The sequence below is a fragment of the Pagrus pagrus genome (assembly GCF_965226575.1).
Source record: "Pagrus pagrus genome assembly, chromosome: 11".
Taxonomy (NCBI): domain Eukaryota; kingdom Metazoa; phylum Chordata; class Actinopteri; order Spariformes; family Sparidae; genus Pagrus; species Pagrus pagrus.
The window spans coordinates 8,299,217-8,320,490 of record NC_140195.1 but is presented as its reverse complement, the minus strand read 5'-3'; the positions used below and the strand labels follow the sequence as shown (position 1 = coordinate 8,320,490).

The 21,274-nt window shown below is 44.0% G+C and overlaps 1 protein-coding gene across 9 annotated transcripts in view; it reads left to right on the top strand.

Moving 5' to 3' along the window:
* LOC311265302 (ankyrin repeat and SAM domain-containing protein 1A) overlaps positions 1–21,274 on the top strand; it is a 70,962-nt gene that overhangs the window by 39,650 nt on the left and 10,038 nt on the right. For 7 of the 9 annotated variants that reach the window (XM_084366804.1, XM_084366802.1, XM_084366806.1 and 4 more), the window contains 3 exons: positions 9,603–9,672; positions 13,036–13,151; positions 20,381–20,479. In XM_084366804.1, the coding sequence (XP_084222930.1) occupies positions 9,603–9,672; positions 13,036–13,151; positions 20,381–20,479 (285 nt within the window). The remainder of the gene's footprint in view (positions 1–9,602; positions 9,673–13,035; positions 13,152–20,380; positions 20,480–21,274) is intronic. The other 2 variants (XM_084366803.1, XM_084366808.1) reach the window with 1 other exon arrangement.

Here is a 21,274-nt window from a genome sequence, read left to right as displayed (position 1 = left end):
TCTGTCTCACTTCAGCTGTTGTCTCCGTCTCTGGCAAAGGCTTCAGAGACCAACCTGAGTCTCTGTGGAGACAACCCATCATACAGACAGAACACAGAAAACACACCACTGAACAAGGTTATTCTGAGGAAAAAAGTTTTCTCAAAAATCCCCTTTTTTGTAGTTTGTGTAGACAGTTAGTCAGCACATTTTCCAAACATTATATTAATATTTATAGACTGAGATTGGAGCATACAGTATATGATAATGAGTTAACAGAGGTATACAGTCATACAAGCCAATTAACATAGTTTCCTCTTTCTGCTCTCTCACCATTTTCCCACTACAATCCTCTTATTGCTACTACGATTAATGATATCCTCCAAGCTTCTCAGTTAAAGACAGACTGAGGACAATCTGTCGTTTGAGGCCTGTAAACACGTCACTCAAAGTTGTTCTGGGATGTGGGGGGGGGGCTACAACCCACTGCCCAAAGGCTGATGCAGAGACACGGCCCAAACACAGCAACATAATAAGTAATGAAAGTCATCACAAAGCTAAATAACTGGAGAGTATTTTTGAGTCTGTACTGACCTAGCTAAGCAAAATGCAAATTATTTTCTATTTCCAAAAGACGTTATCAGCAGGTGCAGACCAGAATGCCTGCAGATGCAATTAAATATAGACTTACAACCAATCAGAGCAATGAAACATGTGATGTAGCACTGAGCTGGTTAAAGGAAAGTTGACTCGCGCTTACAAAAGTCAATGAAAATGAAGTGGATTGCTTGTCTCTCGCCCCAAATTTGAAACAGATTTTTATGGGTTGCCAAGATGAAATAAGTTTACTTCACTCACAGAACCTTGAATTGACCCATAGACTGTACATTAAGTCAACATGTCAAACCAGTCCCATATTCGATAAAACAGCTGTTACTGAGCTCACAGATTGGGAGCGAAGTCTATACGTAGTTTTTGAGGGGAAAATAAAGATCCACCTTGTTAATATTTTTGCTCCGCCTCTGCTGTTTAAGACATCACAACTTTCCTCCACCGCTGTAACTTAGTGCAGCCGAGTCCACGAGAGACGAGTCGCACGTTGCATTTATGAAGCCAGACGGAGCAAATCATGGCCTCAGATAGCACCGCTAATGCTCCCCTCTCCAGAGCGAGGAGATCATATTGCTGCCCAGTGTTCCTTTACATGACCCCATCAGACAAGCGGCGGTGAGCTGAGCTAATAGAAGCTTTGAGGTCGATATCTTGCATGCAGGTGGTCGGAGTCCTCCACTTATGCGTTCACCTCGCTAACCTCTCTCTGGTATGACGAGGCTGGCAGAGCAGGGCAGATGCATTGATGTACAACTGCGCTGTGCTGAGATTTGTTTTTAGCTTTTGTGACTGTATTTGTTCCCCAGTCTGAACTGTGATCGGGTCGACACAACAAACCTAAATTATGCATTGTTGTTGCAGCATTTCTCATCGCAGCGACATGTCTATGACCTCCTCACCAGACATTGTTGCTGGATCTTTTCTCTAACGAGCTCATTTACTCATCTCTTCTGCAAAAGTGCGACTTTATTATTTATTTCACTTACGAGCAGCCATAAACCGTGCCAGCTGTTGTGTTGTTGCTGCCGCAGTCCTGTGCTCACCGACGGAGGACGATAACAGCCATACGAGGCTGTAGTCGAGGAGAATGTCTTTGAGGAGCATTTATGCATGACAGCAAATTGGCCCGATGTTTGTCCTGTCTGGAAATACTCCTGTCAACGCTCAGGTGGAGAGGGAGCAGCCAGCACACAGGGCCTCTCAAGGAGCTCGTCAAAGTTCAAAACACTTTTCTGGCCTGAAGGCGAAGCGAAACACATTGGCAGCGTGACTCATTCTTTCTTGTGTACAGTCGGCGCTACCTTGTTTGTGGTGTTTTATAGCTGTGAGAACTACAAAGGTTCCCGCCTCGATCTGCTTCAGCTCTGCCAGACGAGAGCAAACACCAACAACATAACTTCAGTTTATAGTTTTGTCAAAGTCTGCCAAGGGGACACTCACTGAAAATTGAAGGAAGTGTGTGACTCTAGAAGTTACTGCCGCTCTGTCTGCAGTTCCACGGTAAATAACTGACCTCTGTTATAGTGTAAGCAATATCATTGCTGGATCTCAGTACTACGGAAGCCCTGAGGGGCAAGGGAAGCCAAACTTCATGGAACTGTAAAGATAATCCTGTCAAAACACCTTTTTTTCCACCTGTTCTTAAATTATAAACACACGAGAGAAAACAATTTAGATGAGACATACAATGGAAAGTGGATCACCAGATGTAGAACACTACAGGGCTTTCATATAGTACCTACCAGTACATACAGAGTATTTGTCCCAAGTGTTTGATAACCACATTTGAGGGATCAGTGCAATAAATGTCGGCTGATAAATTAATATCAGAATTTTTTACTCCCTAATACACAAAAATATCAGTCGGGCTCTGATTAAACAAATCATGATAAGGATCCCTTAGCTTTGTTTTTTAAAAGACTTGTGACCCAGTTACAGACTAAGCTGGTCCTTTTACTGTTAAAATATTAATATGTCAGTGCTCTCTGCTGGACAAACTAAGGAATGGTGACACTTCATTAACTCAAACCTAGTTGGACATTTCTGTTACCACCAGCTTATATATCTGTAATAAGCTGATATTGACCTGCATGATTTACTGGTCACATATAATTACAAATCTCAACATGTGGTCTTATTATTATTATTATTATTATTATTATTATTATTATTATTATTATTCTTTATTTATTGCTTTAATTAAATGTAAGAATCTCAATGGTTTTAACTTAATAATAGTATAGAGACATAGAGGAAAGTTATGACGCTGCTCCTGAAACATTGCCGAAAGAAGGGAGTGGGTGATGAGGTCAACGAAAAGGAACATTTTGTCTTCTCAAATCTTTTAAATTCCCCTTTCAGATGTCGTGGTCGCAGGCAGGGCGCTGTACAGTCTAATTATCCAGTTAACGAACACCTCACCTCCTCTGACTGTATCTGAAGGATGTGGCCTCTGAGAGCGTAACAGGATCAAGGAAGGCATGACATTACTCGGTTATTGGAGATCGCTGCTCTTCCCCGATGCCCTCAGCAGGCTGTAATAATCCTGTAGCTCTTCTGTTGTCTCCTCCTGGGGATTCTGTACAGATGAACTGAGTAGACTCGAGAACTGATCTTGTTGTAAAAGAAAAAAAAAAGGGGCAAAACAGAAGGTATCGCTGTCCTCTTGCACAAGCATGTGGCCTCCCATGTGGCGGGAGAACAGGCTGCATTATTGGCCTTGAACAGAAGAAGAGACCTTATCAGTGAAAGCGAGATACTCTTCAGGCAATGGCCTCATTCACTGTATACAAATGTGTGTTACCGAGTAAACCGGCCAGATTTAAGTTCTTCTTTGAGCTCCTAAAGTAGGCTACTGGCAAAGTGCATCACAATTCATCCTTAATTATTCATTCATCTCGTGGGAGGTCATTTTTATTTACTCTCCGGTCTGTCAGCCACAAAATTGGGTTGTTTCGGGATATTACTAACAATGCTTTTGACCTTGAAAATGTGTGAATTCGCTCCGGTTGTCAGGACAGAATAAATTGCGATTCTCCCTCCCAGAGGAGCCTGCAAACCATGAACTCTACATCGACGGATCTCATGCATGTACATGCTCCTTGTCACGCTCCCCGTCAGCCAAGCGGATAGATTCTCATTTTTGGCATCTCGGATTTGCTTTTCTAATTGCAATGATTACACGATTTAGCATTAGTTGACTATTTCTCAGGTATTTCTGAATCAGTTGAGATGTTTATAATAAGCCTCGGTTGGATTCTTGAAGCCTGTGTCACTTTTTTGAAGGGTGATTTCTTTTGTCCAATTTCGCTGCCATAGTTAATGTTAATGAACTCGGAAAGACTACTTCTTCTCGCCTGAATAGATGCCCGGGAGTGCTGTGCCCAAAGCAAAAGGGGAAAAGAGCCTTGAATCTTTCTTCTCCTCTTCCTTTCAGGGAATAAGCCTGCGTTTGCTTGAAATGGAAATATTCACACCGCCCGATGTAAAGTGCATAGCAAATGAAGAGGGAGTGTGCGGCGGAGAGTAGTTAAAGTTTGATTGGGTGTAACCCAGCCTGCACTCTCCTTAATGATGTCGGGAGTGCCCTCTGAAAAATGAAAAAAAACGCCCGTCTCCCTTCGCTCCCTCTGCCTTCTCCTTGTGTTGCTCCTTCCACAGTGTTTTCTGTAGCATCGGCCATCTTGCCGGTCACGACTGGCTGCCCCGGAATACTCTACTGAGCTGTGTGACAGCATTTGGACGAGGGGTCCCAGGACATTACCGAACCCGCCCCCTTACGCACACACACACAGCCCTTTCAAAAAAACATCTTTTTCTTCTTTAAAATCTGGCTTGCTGAATATTCTCAAACCCTCATCCCTTTTCTCTCCCTATCTGTTACTCCTTCACCCCCTCTCCTCCTCCTCCTCCTCCTTTTTACACACACCCTTGCATACACTGGTTTCAAGACAAGGAGATTTGACTTGCATGAGGTTTTGGCCTATGCATCCCTCCATTTAAGGAGCTCCGAGTGTGTGTGTGTGTGTGTGTGTGTGTTTTGTGCTGGGTGTGTGCTGGTGTGTAAAGCGCATGCTAATGCGGGGTTGGTCGTGGTCCTCGGGATCAGACTGAAGATGACAATCCAGGGGGCACATTGTGTGGGCTAGCAAACTGAGCTCCACAGATGGGAGGAGAGAAAGGGAGACAGAAGGCTGTAGACAGGAAGGAGAGGGCCGCCATCCTCAGCCCCCGTTTCACTCTTAACTTCATTTTCGAGTCGCACTCCACAGATCAAGTAGCCACTATGAAACCAGCTTTTGTGAGTATTGATTCCCTTTCAGGCAGCAGCTCCACCGGAGGCTCATTAATCTTGTCTACCTGCCATGAACGAATTGAATGGGGAAATAATTGACGCTCTCCGGCATTTCTTTGGATATTATATGTCTTGTAAAGCCTGTTCGATTGGTATGCGCTGATAGCATTATTGGCTAAATACAGCACAATGGAACGGGGGAAAGCTTTAAGCCTCTCCCTCAACATTGTCCTTCTACTTTTGACTGCATTCTCTAAAAAGTTAATCCTCTGTGGCATTTTACATTCACGCAGCATGTCTTTGTTCTTTTTCTTTTTTTCGCCTTCCTCCATTGCCTTGTTCATGAACTCGTTTCAGAGTTGGCGTTGGCTTTTTTTAAATTTTCTTTGAGGAGAAAAGTGGCATCGCTGTTTGTCACGGCAAAGTCTGGTGTTTTTTAGACCTGCTGAGATCAAACCAAACTGTGGGTGTGTGTGTCACGGCCCGGTGCAGCCAGCGGGGGAAATCTATTCTCTAATCCTCACCAGGGGGAAAACACAGGAGAGCCACGGGGGGCTGAGACATGCAGCCGCTACTTGGTTTGTTCCTAGTCTGGTCACTGGAGGGAAGGGATGTCATTTTTCTTTTCTGTTCAAGTTCTACAAAAGGATTTCAACCTGTTTGAACTTATTAGAAGGGATATATATATATTTCCACATCCTTTGGGGATGAGTTTGCAGAGTTTTAAAGTTGTGTGGAGGGACAACACAGGCATGACATTGGGCTATTTCAGGAGGATGTTTTGATCGGAGTGCTGACAGTGCTTTGTCCCACTGTGGCATTGAGGTGTTGGCACCTGCTCTAGACGGTGCTGCACTTGTGTTCCCCTTGATGCCATTGAGTTGTTCATAGTTTTCATCCAACCTTTGTTTTGGTGCCAGCACGCCAATTTGAGGCCGGTGGTCTGGGCACACTCTCTCTGCTGCAGCCTTTTGTTTTCACCCTGAACAAGCCCTGCCAGGCGTCCTTCAGCTCCCCCACCACCCATTCTTAGCTTTTGTTCGAGATTCCCATGGCTTACTTTCGTGTCTTCAGAATCGCAGTGAAATAGCTGTCAAGTTCTTCTGCTTGGTCGTCCCGGAGCAGCGGTCCTGCTGTGAGAAGCTTGATAAATGGGTTCATGTGTCTTTAATCTCGCTCTGACCATCTCTCCCCGCTGCCAGCACTTCAGCTGTTGACCCTCCACCTCGCCGCTGACTTCTGACCCTCCTCATTGTATCGCCTCGCTCATAGCGAGTCCATCTCACAATGGACGCCTCTCCATTTCAGGTCTCTCGTATTGATTCGATCCTGCCTGCACAAAAACACATTCCTCTCCCTCTCTCCTCTATTAATTCTCATGGCATCGAGCTTCTTAGTCCGCGACCATGAAATTCGGAGGCTTTCTCTTGTTATGAATGTGTTTTACCTTGAGGAAATCACTGGGCTGTATCCCCTGATAAGGATATATTTACCCAGTCCCAACACTATATCACACCTGCCTTTCACGGTAGCTGCTTCTAAATCTCCTCGGACCAGCTCCTGTTCCCTTTTCCATTATGCTGGACAAGTGACGCCGATACACCAAGACTGAATGCCGCCATGGTGCTTTTGTTCTTGCGTCCATGAATTAAAAAGTTTGGTACGGTGACCTTACCTGCAGCGTGAGTGCGTTTATCTCCTCTTATTCGCTGTGGCTCGACACGTTCAGAAAGGTACCCTGAGGTTGTTGCAGATGAACCTCTGCTTCAGCGTTAAAGTACGTACGCATGTCTCGTCTCCTGCGAGCTAAAGATATAACTTGCCAGTTGAATTGCATGTCACAGCGAGATCACAGCTCCCTTCTGCTCTGCACTGACGGGAGCATTATCCTCCCTGTAGTACGGACTTAGGCCTCTTTATGCGATGAGAGCACTGTCCCGGTCCTCATTATCACAGGAGCTCCAGCAGCTCTGTCGGTGTATGAGCACACATACTGGACCCCTGATTAATACCAGTGTTCATCAGCGGCTTTGTAATTGGCTTTGTCCTGGTGAGGCCTAATAATTCAGGTTATTACGAGAGCAACAGAAACGCATCGTGTTGAGACTTTGTAATGAATTCAAAACAGAAAAGCGATGCCTGGCTGAGCACACTTTAAGAAGCCATTGAGGATGCGGTTTGAGTTTTTCCTTTGCAATTTGCTGGAAACATGTCAGCTATTTATTTGCAGTAACTTCAGAAAAATGTCTCACTATTCATTTTTAAAGTGGCTATAATCGATTTGAAATAGCGGAATCGAACGATCAAGTGGAAACGGTTTGACACTGGAACAGGACCAGTCGTGGGAATGAGTTTGAGATCATTTTTTAGCTGTCAACTCTGTAAATTTACTGTTTTCACTTGACATTTTCTTCTACAGCAGGAAGCTGAATTCAGTGACAACTACTGTATAATTCCCGCTTTGTAATCAAGTCTTGGACCAAAGGGCAAACGGACATAGTGAGCATAGTGGAGCTTTTTGCAGCGAAAGATACCAAAACAGACCAAAACGGAGCTAAAAGAGAGAGAATATTAAACCGACATCCATCAGGTGGCCTGAAACACGACTCCAAACGAATGATAATGTTGCTGTGTAACTGTTGGATGTGAAAATAAGCAACTGTTCAACTTAAAAGGTGATGATCTTGTGCTCATAGCTTGTTTACACTGTCCCCAAGTGGCAAAACCTGGTAATCTCCTAAACCCACTCCCACATTAAGACACCACCAACTCGGCATCACCCGTTATTCTTCAGCCGTTGAGCCAGGCCTCCCCTGTCGTCCAGCTGTTTATCCAACATCTGCCTGGTTTTGGTACCAAGAAAATGTCTTGCTACTGGAGAACTCTAAAATAACGTAATAATAATAATTATCTGCATCTTCATTGTTTCGTCTTCTCTAAAAGCGCCAAAAACAAAAACCTGACACATGCAGAGACACTCCAATACAAACAGTAGACACATATTTTTGCTGACTCATCTGGCTCCTTGCTCAGGTAGGAGAAATTCTGCCAATTCATTCATGTTTAATGACGATGATGTAGCGAACAGGTGGTGCTGAATGATGGAGGTTGTCTGCCATCTGGTCAATATGCAGTATTGTGATCAACAGTATGGAGAGATAGCACTGGACAGATGGATAACTGTGCTCCTCCTCTGCTCTGTGCCTCACACCTCTACTCTCCTCCTTTCCTTGCTCGAAAACATGTTTTAAAAGATAACTTTGGGACTTTATGAAATGTTGAAGTTACATTTAACAGGGTGAGGGATCCAAAATCCTGTTAATGTGTAGACAGGTGCACAAAAACAAAAACCCTGAACTTTCTCTTAGCAGACACCGACGACTTCTTCCACCACAGTACCACGAAGATCTAATTCCGTTGACAGCGTAAGACGTCCTCCTTCATATGAATAAATACCTCTTGGTCCTTTTTTTGGGGGGGTGTTTGGCTCTGTCCTCTCCTGGGGCATTCTTTGTAGAGGTAGACGGGATCCTTTCAGGTTTCGTGGACCTTTTTGGAATGATATAATCTCAGTGATTATTCATTTCTTCTTTCTAAGTAAGTCTAGAAGCTTTAATCTGCTATTAACTATCCAGTCTGAAAGCAGCGTCATTTTTCAAAGGTAGATTTCAGTCCGCTGCTCCTCTGACTGACGTTTCTCCTCTAAACACTGAATAATCACGTGCAGAATTGATGGTCTCCTGATGGCACTTTATTGCCTTTAAATTATTACACTAATGGGGACATATAACCTGTCTGGAGGCTTTTAGGGCATCAGCCAGGACTCTGTACCCGGTGGTGAGACAATCACTTTCAGATAAAATATTTCCAGCAAGGCACAATACAGATAGCTAGAGTTGGAGTGACAGTATCTCGGCACTGTCAGCCTTTACCTTCATTCCCCCAATGTCTGTGCATACTGGATGTGTTGAAAGGGGGAGCCACATTTCTGTGATGTGATAGGTGTTGCAGCTCAGCGGCCTTATGAATGCATTTGAAAGGGAAGATAGCCGTCTGATTGTGTATGTCCGCATGTGAATGACAACCCTCGTAACGTTCACGCGCTTTCTGTAGAGATGCATGACTTTACTGCACGAGAACATGGGAGTCTGGGCTTCTTTAACTCTTCCTGTGCTCTGTATTTAGTGCCTCGGTTGCTTTGACACAATAGGTGATTATCATTGGAGCAAACATGACACAGATAGTTTAACCTGCTTCATAAACACATGAAAAGCATGAATCATCTGACACCTTTTCTCTACCTTTTTCTGTTAGCCTGATTGCCTCGACAAAGCTTTTTCTTTCTTTGTGATCGTTTACATCAGGAGTGAGATGAGGACGTCTCTGTAAATGAGATGAGACGCTGCTACCTGCAGTTAAAAGACAATAGAAGCGACTGCGATGCTGGTGCCGTAAATGAGATGTGAAGGCAATCAGCCATGGTGCAGTTGTTTAAGATGGCCTTAAAATGTTTTATTTATGCCTCTTCTTATAAAAGCACCGTGAAACAACTGACCGTCCTCTCGCTGAAGGTGCCCTTAATGCTCATTTGCTTTTGCAGGGTGACTGTAACATTCGGTGGTTTATTGTTTTTAAGGCATGGGGGTCATTTCTGGTGGAGGCTCGACCGCGATGGCCCCTCCGTGTTCTCATCTCTCTCTTCTGTTCCCGTCCGCAGATCGAGAAGATCATGACGCTGATCGGCGCTGGCATCGATTTTTCCAGGGATCAGCAATACGCTACACCAGGTAGAGTGCCATCATCACCGCCTTTTTTAAATGCTGTTAGATTTTGATTAGAAGTTGAGTCTTATATCAAATGTAAATTATTTATGGATGAAAAGTGTGACGGGAGAAGAGTGAACTCGGCCGTTTTTCTTTTACACTTAGTGCTGATTTTTCTCACATCTGTAATAAATGTTTCCGCCGCTGCATTATTTATCTCCAGGTTTTTATGTAAAAACACTAAATTACACATTTGGCTGTAGGCAGAGATTTCAGTGGGCAGATTTACAACATAATTATTGGCCTGCGTTTCTTCAAAGCCTCGCCTTTTTAGGTATAGAGTGCAGAGGGGTTTATGGCTACAGGGACCTGTGGTAGACCCATACCTCATGCTTTGTATTGTACGCCGTACCTGCTTGTACTCTTCCTTTAAGTTAATTGATCCGTATCGGCGCCCTCAAGGGAAATCAAACAGGTGCCTAGGCAACATGGTCAGTGACAGAAAACAAATTGCGATTCAGTTAACAACAGAATACTGGGTACAAACAGGTAGACAGTCGGTCTGTTTTAATAGAGCCGACATTAGAAGCTACAGAGAAAAGATAAGACAATCATCCTGCGGCGTAGAGAACAGAGAGGAGACCCAGTGGATTCATTTTGCTCTGAAGGGGCCAGGCCTGCTGGAAGTGTTGGTCTCTGAACCTTCCTTGGAAACTATCAGGTGTGTTTTTATTTTTAAGAGCAGGACACCCTACAGCAGTCACTCCCAGAGACGCAAAAGATTTTATTTGGTTCGCCAAATAAATTTGCTGAACGAAGCATGTTTTTGGTAGAACTAATTGCTGGTATTGTCCTGACACTTGTACTTGGGTCCCCAGAATAAAGTTTACCCTAGCAAAAACCACAATGCTTTCCTAAACCTAACAAAGTTGGGTTTTTTTGCCTCAACCTAACCAGAGCATAAACACAGCGTTGTGACAAGAGAGAAATAGAGAATTCAACCTTAGAGACCCGTTATTGGATCTAGCTTCCCGCTCTGTAACGTAATGTCTTTGTGTTCAGGATTCTGTACCTGCTCTCCTGTTATTCTTTTCAAACGCCTGTCGTCAGGGTTGATGGATGATGCTCTGGGACTGTAGCAGCAGACCCGAACAATCGACTCCTTCCCTTCAGCTTTCACATTATTCAACATTCACCTCCAGTTTACACTTTAATATCTTTGAGCAATGCAGTAAAATCACTACAGTGGGCCTTTGCACAAACTTGTCCGTCTTCTTCTTTTACCCCCACCCGGTGTTTGTTATGCCCTGCACTGGAGTGAGCTGTTTAAATATTAACCAGCACGCATGTCAGGGGATGAGCTCATTTTGCTTGGTAGACTCGAGGAAAGCTGAGACCACTGCAGTGAAGTAGTTAGCGCCCCATCACATGCTCTAAGTCTGAATCCACTCCTCTGTGAATGTGAGCCTCAGTCTCGCAGCCGTCATTGCCCACAGCTCCGTCTCAACTAGGCTGCTGTCAAGAGGCCATCAAAGGACTCGCTGGAGATATGAGAGGCTGCATCACGTCACTCCCCCCTCGTCTCTGATTCAGTCCAGTGTTTGCCTCTTCTTAGTGATGACTGGAGAACAGTGATGTCTCCAGCTGATTGGCTCTGCGCCTGCGGTCTCTTGTACTTTTCTCCTCTCCGCTGATCGACTTCATCAGAGTGAAAGGCACGCGGCGGAGGAGGGTGGAAAAAAAGCTGCGAGAAATGAAAAGACTGAAATTCAGAAGCTGCAGAAACTTTCAAGTAAATGAGGGGTGGGATGTATGTCGCTGAAACAGCAGCTCGCGCTGACAAAGAGCAGCCACCTGCAGTGTTTCAGAGAGGAGAGAGAGGGAGGGAGGGAGGGAGGGAGGGAGGGGAGAGAGAGAGAATGAGTAAAGGGAGGAGAGAGGAATTGCAGGCAGCAGATCTGTGAACAGCCAGGACAATAGAAGGACGCCACCTCGGCATCTGTAGGATTAGGTGGTCCGCTCCTCAGCCTGGAGTGGATGACAGGACTACAGGATTTTAGCAGTGGCTGCTGCTGCTGGAAGCATCTCACAGACTGACGAGCGACATTTTTAACACTCTCTTGTCCGCAGAGGAGTCCATGCTGTGGGCCAGCTAATACTTAAGTGCTCTTTGAAGTATCTGATTGGATCCTGGACTGGATTTGTCTTTTGCCTTGATTATATTTCAAACGTCTGGAGTGACCAAATGGGATGTATGACGTGGGAATCAACAGGAAACAGGATGAATAGATGATGAGAGCTTTAACAAGGGGATGAAGAAGCTTTAAAATGTGCATTTTGCTCATTAATGTCATGTTATGATGTTGCTGTAAATGGCCAGCTTTCTTCATGTGGCTAGCTGATATGCAACTCTTTCCTATGAGCAGGAAAAATGATTTACTCTGTTGACGTCTACCTGTGTGTGAGATGCTCTCGTCGGATTATGAGTTAAAGGTGTAATAACTGATTCCCCACTGTAGAAAATATGTGTTTTGAGCTTCAAAAGTGAGTTAAAACATACCAGGATGTTCACAGGAGCAGAGGCAGTCATCTGTCCTTGCACAGGTTAGCCTCCCCCTGGCTCAGGCTGCTGACAGCCGTCAGTGCAGCTTCTTTCTGCAATCAATCTCAGCTCACGTCGCAGGTTTCTGTCTGTCTTCTTTTCATGTTCTCAAAGCAGATTCCTGTCTGGATTGTACGTGCTGGATTATATGCTGAGTAGGTTGGATCTGTGACTTGTGAATCAGGGATGAGTCTGTTTGGTTTTTAACTCTCCTGCTTCTTGGCTACAAGTTTCCAAAGAAGTTTCCTCATGGTTGAAGAAAATCTTCCGCCATCATTACCTGCTGCTCTCCTCTCTGACCTCTCTGACTTTATCTTCATAACAAAGCAAAAGCCTAATTACATCAGCTGCAAGCTTTTACTTTTGGACATAACATGCTACCTCCTCTCATGGGACATTTTGACTTTTTGACTGTTTTGTTACATTTGTAAGAGTAAAGTTAGGCAGCACCTTGTTGATATAAATGCAGGTTTGGTTGAGTATCATAGCGAGGAATCTTGTTGATATTAGCTGGTAGTCCACCAGCTCATTACCCCTTGTATCAGCCCCGTCACCCCTGAGATCAGGGGTACTTGACTCCATCTTGGGTGACTGTGGTTCAGCCCCCGCTGCCCTGCGGGAGCTGACGCCCCATCCGCAGAGAACACTGTCTCCGCCGCCTTCCTGCTGCTGGTGCGCTCGGCTCTGCTGGCCGAGAATGATGTGGCAATGCCACGTCTCATCCTCAGAGTGCCGCTGCTACCGGCTGAAAGGTTTCTCCCTCCTGAAGCGCTTTCCCCTGTCAGCAGGTGCTGCCGGCCGGCTGCTGGACCAGCCTGTGGGGGACTGGCTGGAGCACGTGGGGCTGCCGCAGTACGAGAGCAAACTACTCCTGAACGGCTTCGACGACCTGCATTACATGGTGAGTTCCTCACTTATTTTAAACTATGTCTAAATTGACTGTAACTGAACTTAATGCTGTTGACTGAGTGTTATGATACTTTCCTGTCTTTCACTCCGACTTAACTTTGTGTCTTTGTGCATTAATCCACTTGATGCCAGCCTCCATTAGCAGTGAGTTGATCCCATTAGCTTCATCTGAAGTTCAATTAGCTGAAATCCTGTGATGACCCAAACCACTTAATCAGTCTGACTTGTTTTTCAGCAGCTAGAAGATTTTTTTGGGTCGATTCTGCTCCTAATCCAAAATCACACATATCATCTCCTTCTTTATAAAATTCACAACATTCACTACTTGATAGATCGACAAAACCCTTTTTTCTTTACAGCAACTCTGACCGTACGCCTGGTTGGGTGTTGTGAATCAGGTTTATGCTGCACCGTCAGGCTCCCAGACAGTCTGTCTGCAGCTCAGGGGGCCGCTGTCCTGGCCTCTCACTTACAGTCAGCTGCATGAGAAGCAGCTTATGCCCGGCCAGAACGGGGGAGCGTCTCGATGAGCAATGGGATGCTGTTGCCAAGCTGACAAGTTTATAGAGCCCACAGTGTGCGACGCCACTATGAGTTGGCTCAGTGGCTTTTGTCAGTAATGAGGACTGATGGAGGAGAGAATGAGGGACCCAGGTGGTCGAACGAGCCAGTGGGCACGTCGGAAATGAGAGAGCCGTCTCACGTGTCAAGATGAAAACCCCCTTTTCCTCTGCCGTCAGACTTATCATACACCTTCTCTTTAACGCCTGAGGAGCCACGTGTTTGCTGGTCTCCTCCCATCAAAACACCACACTTGATTTGATTTCACTGAAAGAGATAAAAGCTAATGTACCTGTAGGCTGTTGGGTACATTAAACTCATCACCATTCACACGCGTCTCTACACGTTAGATGGTATGAATGAAGTTTTTATTATTGTCTTATGCAACTTATCTAACTATGCCCGACCAACATGGGCTTTGCAAGACACCACAAATGAATGCAAGCCAGATCCAGGCAAGGAAAACCAACTCGATCACATTATTTCTGGAACTGTGTTAAAAACGCTCTGGATGGACAGAGATCGTTTAAAAATATCCCAAAATGATCCAGCTGCAGGTTGTCTCTTCAGGGGGTATTTTCATGATCCAACAGATGTTTTTCTACCTTCTTGAGAAAGATCAAAGATCAAATGTTTGCCTGGGTGAAACCAATTTATTATGTCCCTCATTTCCACTGACTAGCAGAGCAAGAAATGATGAAATCAAAAGAAACTTCCTCAAAATTCATGACAACAGCTGAACCAAACCCCACAGTGAAATGAATAGAACAGAGAGTACAGTATATACTGCAGGGAGGTTGACAAATGCTGCCTGACTTCATGCAAACTGCAAGGTGTTTGAATTCAGACTTCTCGGTCTCCAGGAAGCAGATTTTGTTCTGCTAAGCCTCAGTTTTGTCATAAATTCCTAACTACTGGCAACAAGGTTTTACTGTTATGAATCGCATCACAAATCTAGAAATTTTACACCGATTAAACCCCAAAATGAACGTGAATGTTTTGTGCTCCTGTACAGCGTCGACTTTCAGCTGTAGGATCCAGCTGCGTCTGAATAATTTCCGCGTACAATGATACTTTCATGAATAATCTTTAATCTACTTTACATAACCTGCGAGTTAAGTTACTCACTCTCACCCGGTGCCATCACCACCCATGTTTAATTCTGTTCTGAAGCCTCTGAAGTTACTCTCTAGGTTTAATCTTCCTACTGTCTTTTTTTAGTCTTTCACACTCCCCTCTCTCAGCCCTGAGTCCTCTTTTTTTTTTTTTTTTTCTCAAAGTTGAGAGCTGGCAAGTTTTTCTATCTTTAAACACGGCTTAAAGACCACCTGGCTCTCTGAAATCGCTGGAGGATTTAGAAAAAAAGCTGTAACCTTTTTAAACTGTGTTCCTCCCTCAGTAAATGTTGACCTTTTCTTAAGAATAATTTGGTCTCAGCTGGAAACGAGTCACCTTGTCTTCGCTAAACTTTTCTAAATATATGTGCTCTTGTGCCTTAGAGAGGATATAACAGGAACAGGCTGTTTCATTGTTGGCAGACAGATATTTTATCTAATTACAGTGTATTAGTAGCAGCAGCCTTGAGGCAGAGACTAAGTGAGCCCCAAAATGTTCAATGTTAAAAAGTGAGATATGGAGGAACATTTTTGCTTTAATAAATTGTGTAAAATATCTAATTAAAGCAACAATTCTTAAAAAAGTTTAAGAAAATCCAACAAATGAATATGAAGTTTTATTTCCTCATTCTTATAGTCAGATTTAATGGGAGTTTGTTTTTGTTTCATCTTATTCTATATCTATGTTTTAACACTGAAACTCTAGTAAAACTGTCATAATGGTAATAAGAGTGATAGCATAGCATCTAACTATAACGCGAGGAATTTTTGTCGGTCTGTCCGTCTGTAATACACACGTCTCAAGCACTGTTCATCAGATCTACTTCACACTTGGCAGGTGTGTTGCTGAGGACCCACAGGAGTGCAGTGTTGAATTTGGTGAAATTAGTATTAATGCATTTTGAATAAACGGCGAACACAGCTCTGTGCAGCAGCAGAGGGCTCACGTCATCCCTCTCACGTGATCTCATGAGGAAGCAGACGTAAACCAAATAGAGATTAGCGTGGCGCAACAACTTGCTCTAATAATGTGTTGCAGTGAGAGAAAAAACAAAAGCAGACGGTGAAATGTGGAGGTGAGGGTTTCAGTTGTTTTTTTAACAGTGCTATGCTAACTAACTTAAGACGTAAGTAGTCTTGTTATATATTTAATACTGAACTCTTTGGGCTCCATACAGATTGACATGAGTATGGAACAAATCCATTCTTGTAATTACTAAACTGATCAGGTGTATTAGCTTTAAATAACACACAAACTCACACTTGCACTAAGATATTACAGGTATTGCTACAGACTGAAATTCTAAAAAAGAGTATAATAGTGCCATAGTTTTCTCCTCTGTAGTTGAGCTGTTACAGTCAACGAGTTGAATTTGTCATATTATTTTTGTCGTCAAATGGGAACATTTTGCATCCACTAAGCAGCAAACTGTATCTGACTCTTGAAAAATGGCATGTCAGCTGTGGCAGTGCGATCACTAATTAAACAGTGTTTATGCTGCCAGTCAGTCTGCTGTGATCTCTGTCTATCCTGCAGGCTCGCTCTCGAAGTGGATCAATAACAGCAGTGATTGTATTGTGTTCAACCACCGAAGCAGAGACGAGCCTCTTCTGAAACCAATTAGATGCTTTTTATCGACTGGTGGGGCAAATGTCCCCATGAAAAAAAAAAAAAAGCTCTGCGCACCATGCAGCGCTCCTGTCTTCGCCGGTAATGCTTGTCGAAAACCGACTTCTGTTTCGCTTCTGGTGGCTTCAGCTATGACAGGGTCAGCCGACGGAGCCCTCCGAGTCGGTTTGCAGTCGAGGCACGGATGCACTTCTGCTGGGACATCACTTTGTTTGAGGCTGGCATTCATGGAGCCAGAGAGAAAAGAACAAATTACTTAAAGTTTCAAGTCAGTGGAGGTGACTCTTCGCGGACCAGAAGCAATAACTTGTCAAGAAAGAGCTCAGTTTTAATCTAAAAGTTGTGAAAGAAACATCCGAACGCACAACATCAATTCAACTGCATCACCCTTTTGTGTAACTGCCTCCGTTTTCTGTCCTCCTCGTTATTTTCTGGCATTAAAAAGATGCAAAGTGGCTATTTTGTAAAGAGTCATAGCCTGCAGGCAGATTGGATTCAGTAATGGCTTCATGCATTAGAAGCTCAAAGATTGGGAATGGATTAATTGATTTTTCTGTTGGGGGGTAATGGTGGTGATGTATTGTCCATTTACCCGTCTGAAAAACATTTGTGCAGGATTTAGATAGAGTAGATGGTTTATTTTAAAACCATTGCCTTGCCACAGCTTCCTCTTAGGCCCGTGTGGCCTTGTGACAGCCTGCTTAGGAGGACAAACGATGATTTTCAGTGCTGTCGGTTAGCTGTCCTTTAGGTGGTCGGGATGAGTGATCCGTGCCCTCGAGCCACCTGGCCTGAATTCAGAGTGCTTTTAAACCAGAGGGGACCGCCGTGGCTGTTTCTCCGGATGGGCCGAGAAGAGAGCAGCATTTTAATGAGAGGACAAGCGGGTGGCAGAGATGGATGGAGCCGCACAAGCACAGACACAAATCCACCTAGCTTACACCGAGCTAGATGTATTCTGTTCACCCTTGTTGTGCTGGTGTAAGCGTTCTCTCAACTAATGTAGTCGCACTTTTAGACCTGCTGAGCCTGCGCTGAGGGAAAAAGCGGAGCCACATTAGTCGCCATCACGTCTCTCAAGTCACACTGTTTGCGTTTTCAAAGCCCCTTCAAGTGGCAGGATAAATGGCTTATCAAGGTGTAGCAGAGGTGAATGTATTATTTATGTTGCGGGAGCCTCATCATCTCAGCTACGTTTCAAAGACGAGATGATCCCTTTCAAGCATCTCTCACCTTAGACAGGTTCAAGGGTTCTTCTATTCAGTAGGGTTTGGTTCAGGGAAGGAAAATGTGGATCAGGGCTGCAACTCACAATCGTTTTTATTATCGATTAATCTGCTGAGCTGTTATAATTTGTAAGAAATGGTCAGAATTCGAAGGTAGTTACAAAACTATAGTGGGAAGGATAAATGGTTACTGCTGTTCAGTGTGCACTTTGGCTGTAGCAACTAGCTGCTGGTCGCAAGTAGCTCAGGTTAGCCATGGAGCTAGGTGGCTGTACAGCAGCCTCGGATGATGGGGGAGTGACTGCTGTCAACAGGGCTCAGTCGACCAGCTTCAGCCGCCTCCCAGTCTGAATAAAGTGTGTTTTATGATGAGTATACATATTTTCCTGTTTAGTAAGAGTAAAAATATCTCCTTTCTTGACATTTTGTGAGTTTCCTTTGTTTACTTAATAGACATCTCCCAGCTGAAACTACAGGAGCTATCAGATTATCACCCCTTGTGGTATAAAGTTGTACTACAAGACAGGACACGGCGTAATACATAAAGACATAAAAACAGAGAAAATGCTCGCTGTTAGCTACCTCGTTTGACAAAAGACTTGATTATTAAATCTGCCGATGATTGTTTGTCGACTCGAAATTTCAGCACAACCGACACGCTCTACGAAAACCTTATGACCCAGAAGGTCAGATTCACAGCAGACACTTTGTTCTGATAACATAATTGGCTTCCTCACAACAAACATTTTGACAAGCCACATTACTTTCAGTGTAAAAACAAAATAAATTGGTTCCTCTCTGTGTTTACTGTGATGGAAGTCATAAAACATTATGTAAAGTTTAATAAACGGAAAACTTTGGGTGCAGCAAGGCATAAAGCGGGCCCTCAGGAAAGACGCAGAAAACACATGAGAAACAAAACATCTGCATTGAAACACATCTGCTCGACAGTAAAGAAGTGCGGAAAACAAGCCAAAGACTATAGATTCAGTCGGTTAGAGCTGTATTTCCCCTCACACAGACATTTATCAGTTCATCTCCGGTGGGACGGTAATGCAATGAGCCATGCACTGTGGAAGTGCTATCATCCATCCAGCTCTCCACATAGTTTGAATCCTCAGCTGGAAAGGCAGCGATCGGCGTGTTGCTGCTCAGAGATAATGGGCTTTAAGTTGTCAGTTTAGTGCGAGGTATTAAAAGAGCCAAAGAGTGGCGTCATCCTGTCTTGTGCTCGATGTGAGCTCTAACGAGGGCCGTGTTTCACCGTCGTTACAACCCACATAACTCCTACAGAGTTCATGCACTCATGCTCTTCTTAACTATTCTTTCTTTCTTCTGTCTTTCTTTATTTCCTTCTTCTTTCTTTCCTTCTTTCTTCTTTCTGTCCTCCTTTACTTTCTGTCTATCTATCTGTCTTTCCTTTTCTTTGTCTGACCTTTCTGTCTGTTTTTCTGTATTCTCTTTCTTTCTTTCGCAGACTTCCTCTAGACAGGTTGCTGTAAACTCTCAACCAAACTGCTCACACGACACGCCTTTGCACCCCTACCGTAGCATCACGTGAATCTATCCAGCATATCGTTGATTCACTCGGCGAATTGTGATCAACATTGTGATTCTGGGAGCAGCATTATTCAGATTACGCTGCAGTTTTGTTTGACTGGCACTGACGGGCTCGCTCCTCCCCTCTGCTCGTCCTGTCCACCCCTTGTTTGCCTCTACAGCATCTGCATGAAAAACAAGCTGTCAGGTTTGACCTACAGACAGACTCTCCGCTGTACGTATGTGTGTGTGTTTGTGTGTAGAGGGTAGGCACCATAAGATTAACTTGAGGTTCATATTGAAGAGTCAGCCACATGTGAACTGAGCCGTCGCATTTTGTTCCTGAGGCAGCAGCGTGGGGCGTCATGATACTTCAGCACATGAGATTTAGTTGCTGACCCGGTCTGTAGAAGTGACACCGCTAGCATTTATGGCTCACTGTTCTACAGTCGAAGCTCTTACTGTCTGCTTTGTAATAACTCATTTATTTGGACTGTCGGCTCATTAGATCAGCTACCAGGACTCTGCTAATGAATGATGCTCAGTGTAGAAAATAGGGGCCTTTCCTTTTACACGTGAGGGTGTTTTGATTTTTTTTCCCCTGCAGCCATCAGTCAACTATCGACGCTGTTGTATCCTACCCCCCATCTCATATCCCTGACCACTCTGCACTTCTGACATTGATTTATCGCTCTTTTCTCCATTATCCATTACCTGCCACACAGTCCCAAAGGTGGTACAGTGTGTAACCAAAGACGGGTTTCACCATCATTCACACACATTCGCTGTCAGTCCCCTCCCCCACACACTTGCATCTCATTTAAGGGGCTATCGATGTGGCTTTGTTACTACAGGCAGTAGGTCGGGTCCCAGGGAGGAGTTTGGAGATCCCACTCAAGAGTAACTGGCCCTTTTTCTGCAATGGCGGCATTACTTGTGATCAATACTTAACCTGCAGCGTCGGCTCTTATTGTGAAGGATTCATCTGAGCTAGATGTAACCTTGCAGCCAATCGGTCTGTCTTTACATATATGACTGTTTACATCATGTTGCAACATGTTTGGCAGGAAATTGATCACTTGATGCCTTTTAGAAATTAAGATTCATATCACTTAACTTACCTCTTTTTTGTGTGTATTTTGTTCTGTAGGGGAGCAATGTAATGGAGGACCAGGACCTGAGAGAGATCGGGATCACAGACCCGAGTCACAGAAAGAAGATCCTGCATGCAGCGAGATCGTTACCCAAGGTGACAAATCACTGATGACTTACTTCAGTTATCACAGCACAGTATGACGTGGTTTAGTGTCTTGCATTGCATCTGATCATAGATTACAAGGTGGTACTATCCCCATGTCACAAAGATGGTAGTGCAGTGGTGGGAAGTAACTGAGTACATTTACCCAAGTACTATACTTAAAGGAAAGTTCACCAATGCCCCATGGAAAGTCTGGTGTTTCATAGTCGGTGAGAAGATATTGACGGGTGAACTTATCCTTCGAGTGTAATTGTCTAGTTGTGGTCATGCGTCGCGTTTTAGTTGTTGTCCATCAAAAAGTTGTTTCCCCTCTAAACTTTTCAGATAGTTTCATTGATATAACTTTCTGTGCTTGAGGCCTAAAGAACTAAGATTACTAACGTTTCACAACAAAAACATCAGATATGATAAAAGTCCAGTGTATGAATAAATACGTGTTTTTCCTCTCCCATTAATCTTTTTATGGCCCCTCAGATTTATCTTTTGCTCAGTTTAATCCATCGGTTCCCAACCAAGGGAGCAGGATAAAATCTAACCGTATATAAAGTGTTTATTTATTCACTTTAAATGTCTGCCTGGACTCCAGATGGAGCCTGTTTAGACCTACAGATGGTCCAAACAGGCTCCAGCTCAACCAGCTACAATGATCATATGCTACTTACACATTGCATATATATTGTGTTGATAATCTAATAATGTCATATATTATAACATATCAGTGGAGCCGTCTTTCTACAGAATATGTACCTTTACTTTTGATATTTATAAAGCTAATATACTTCTGTA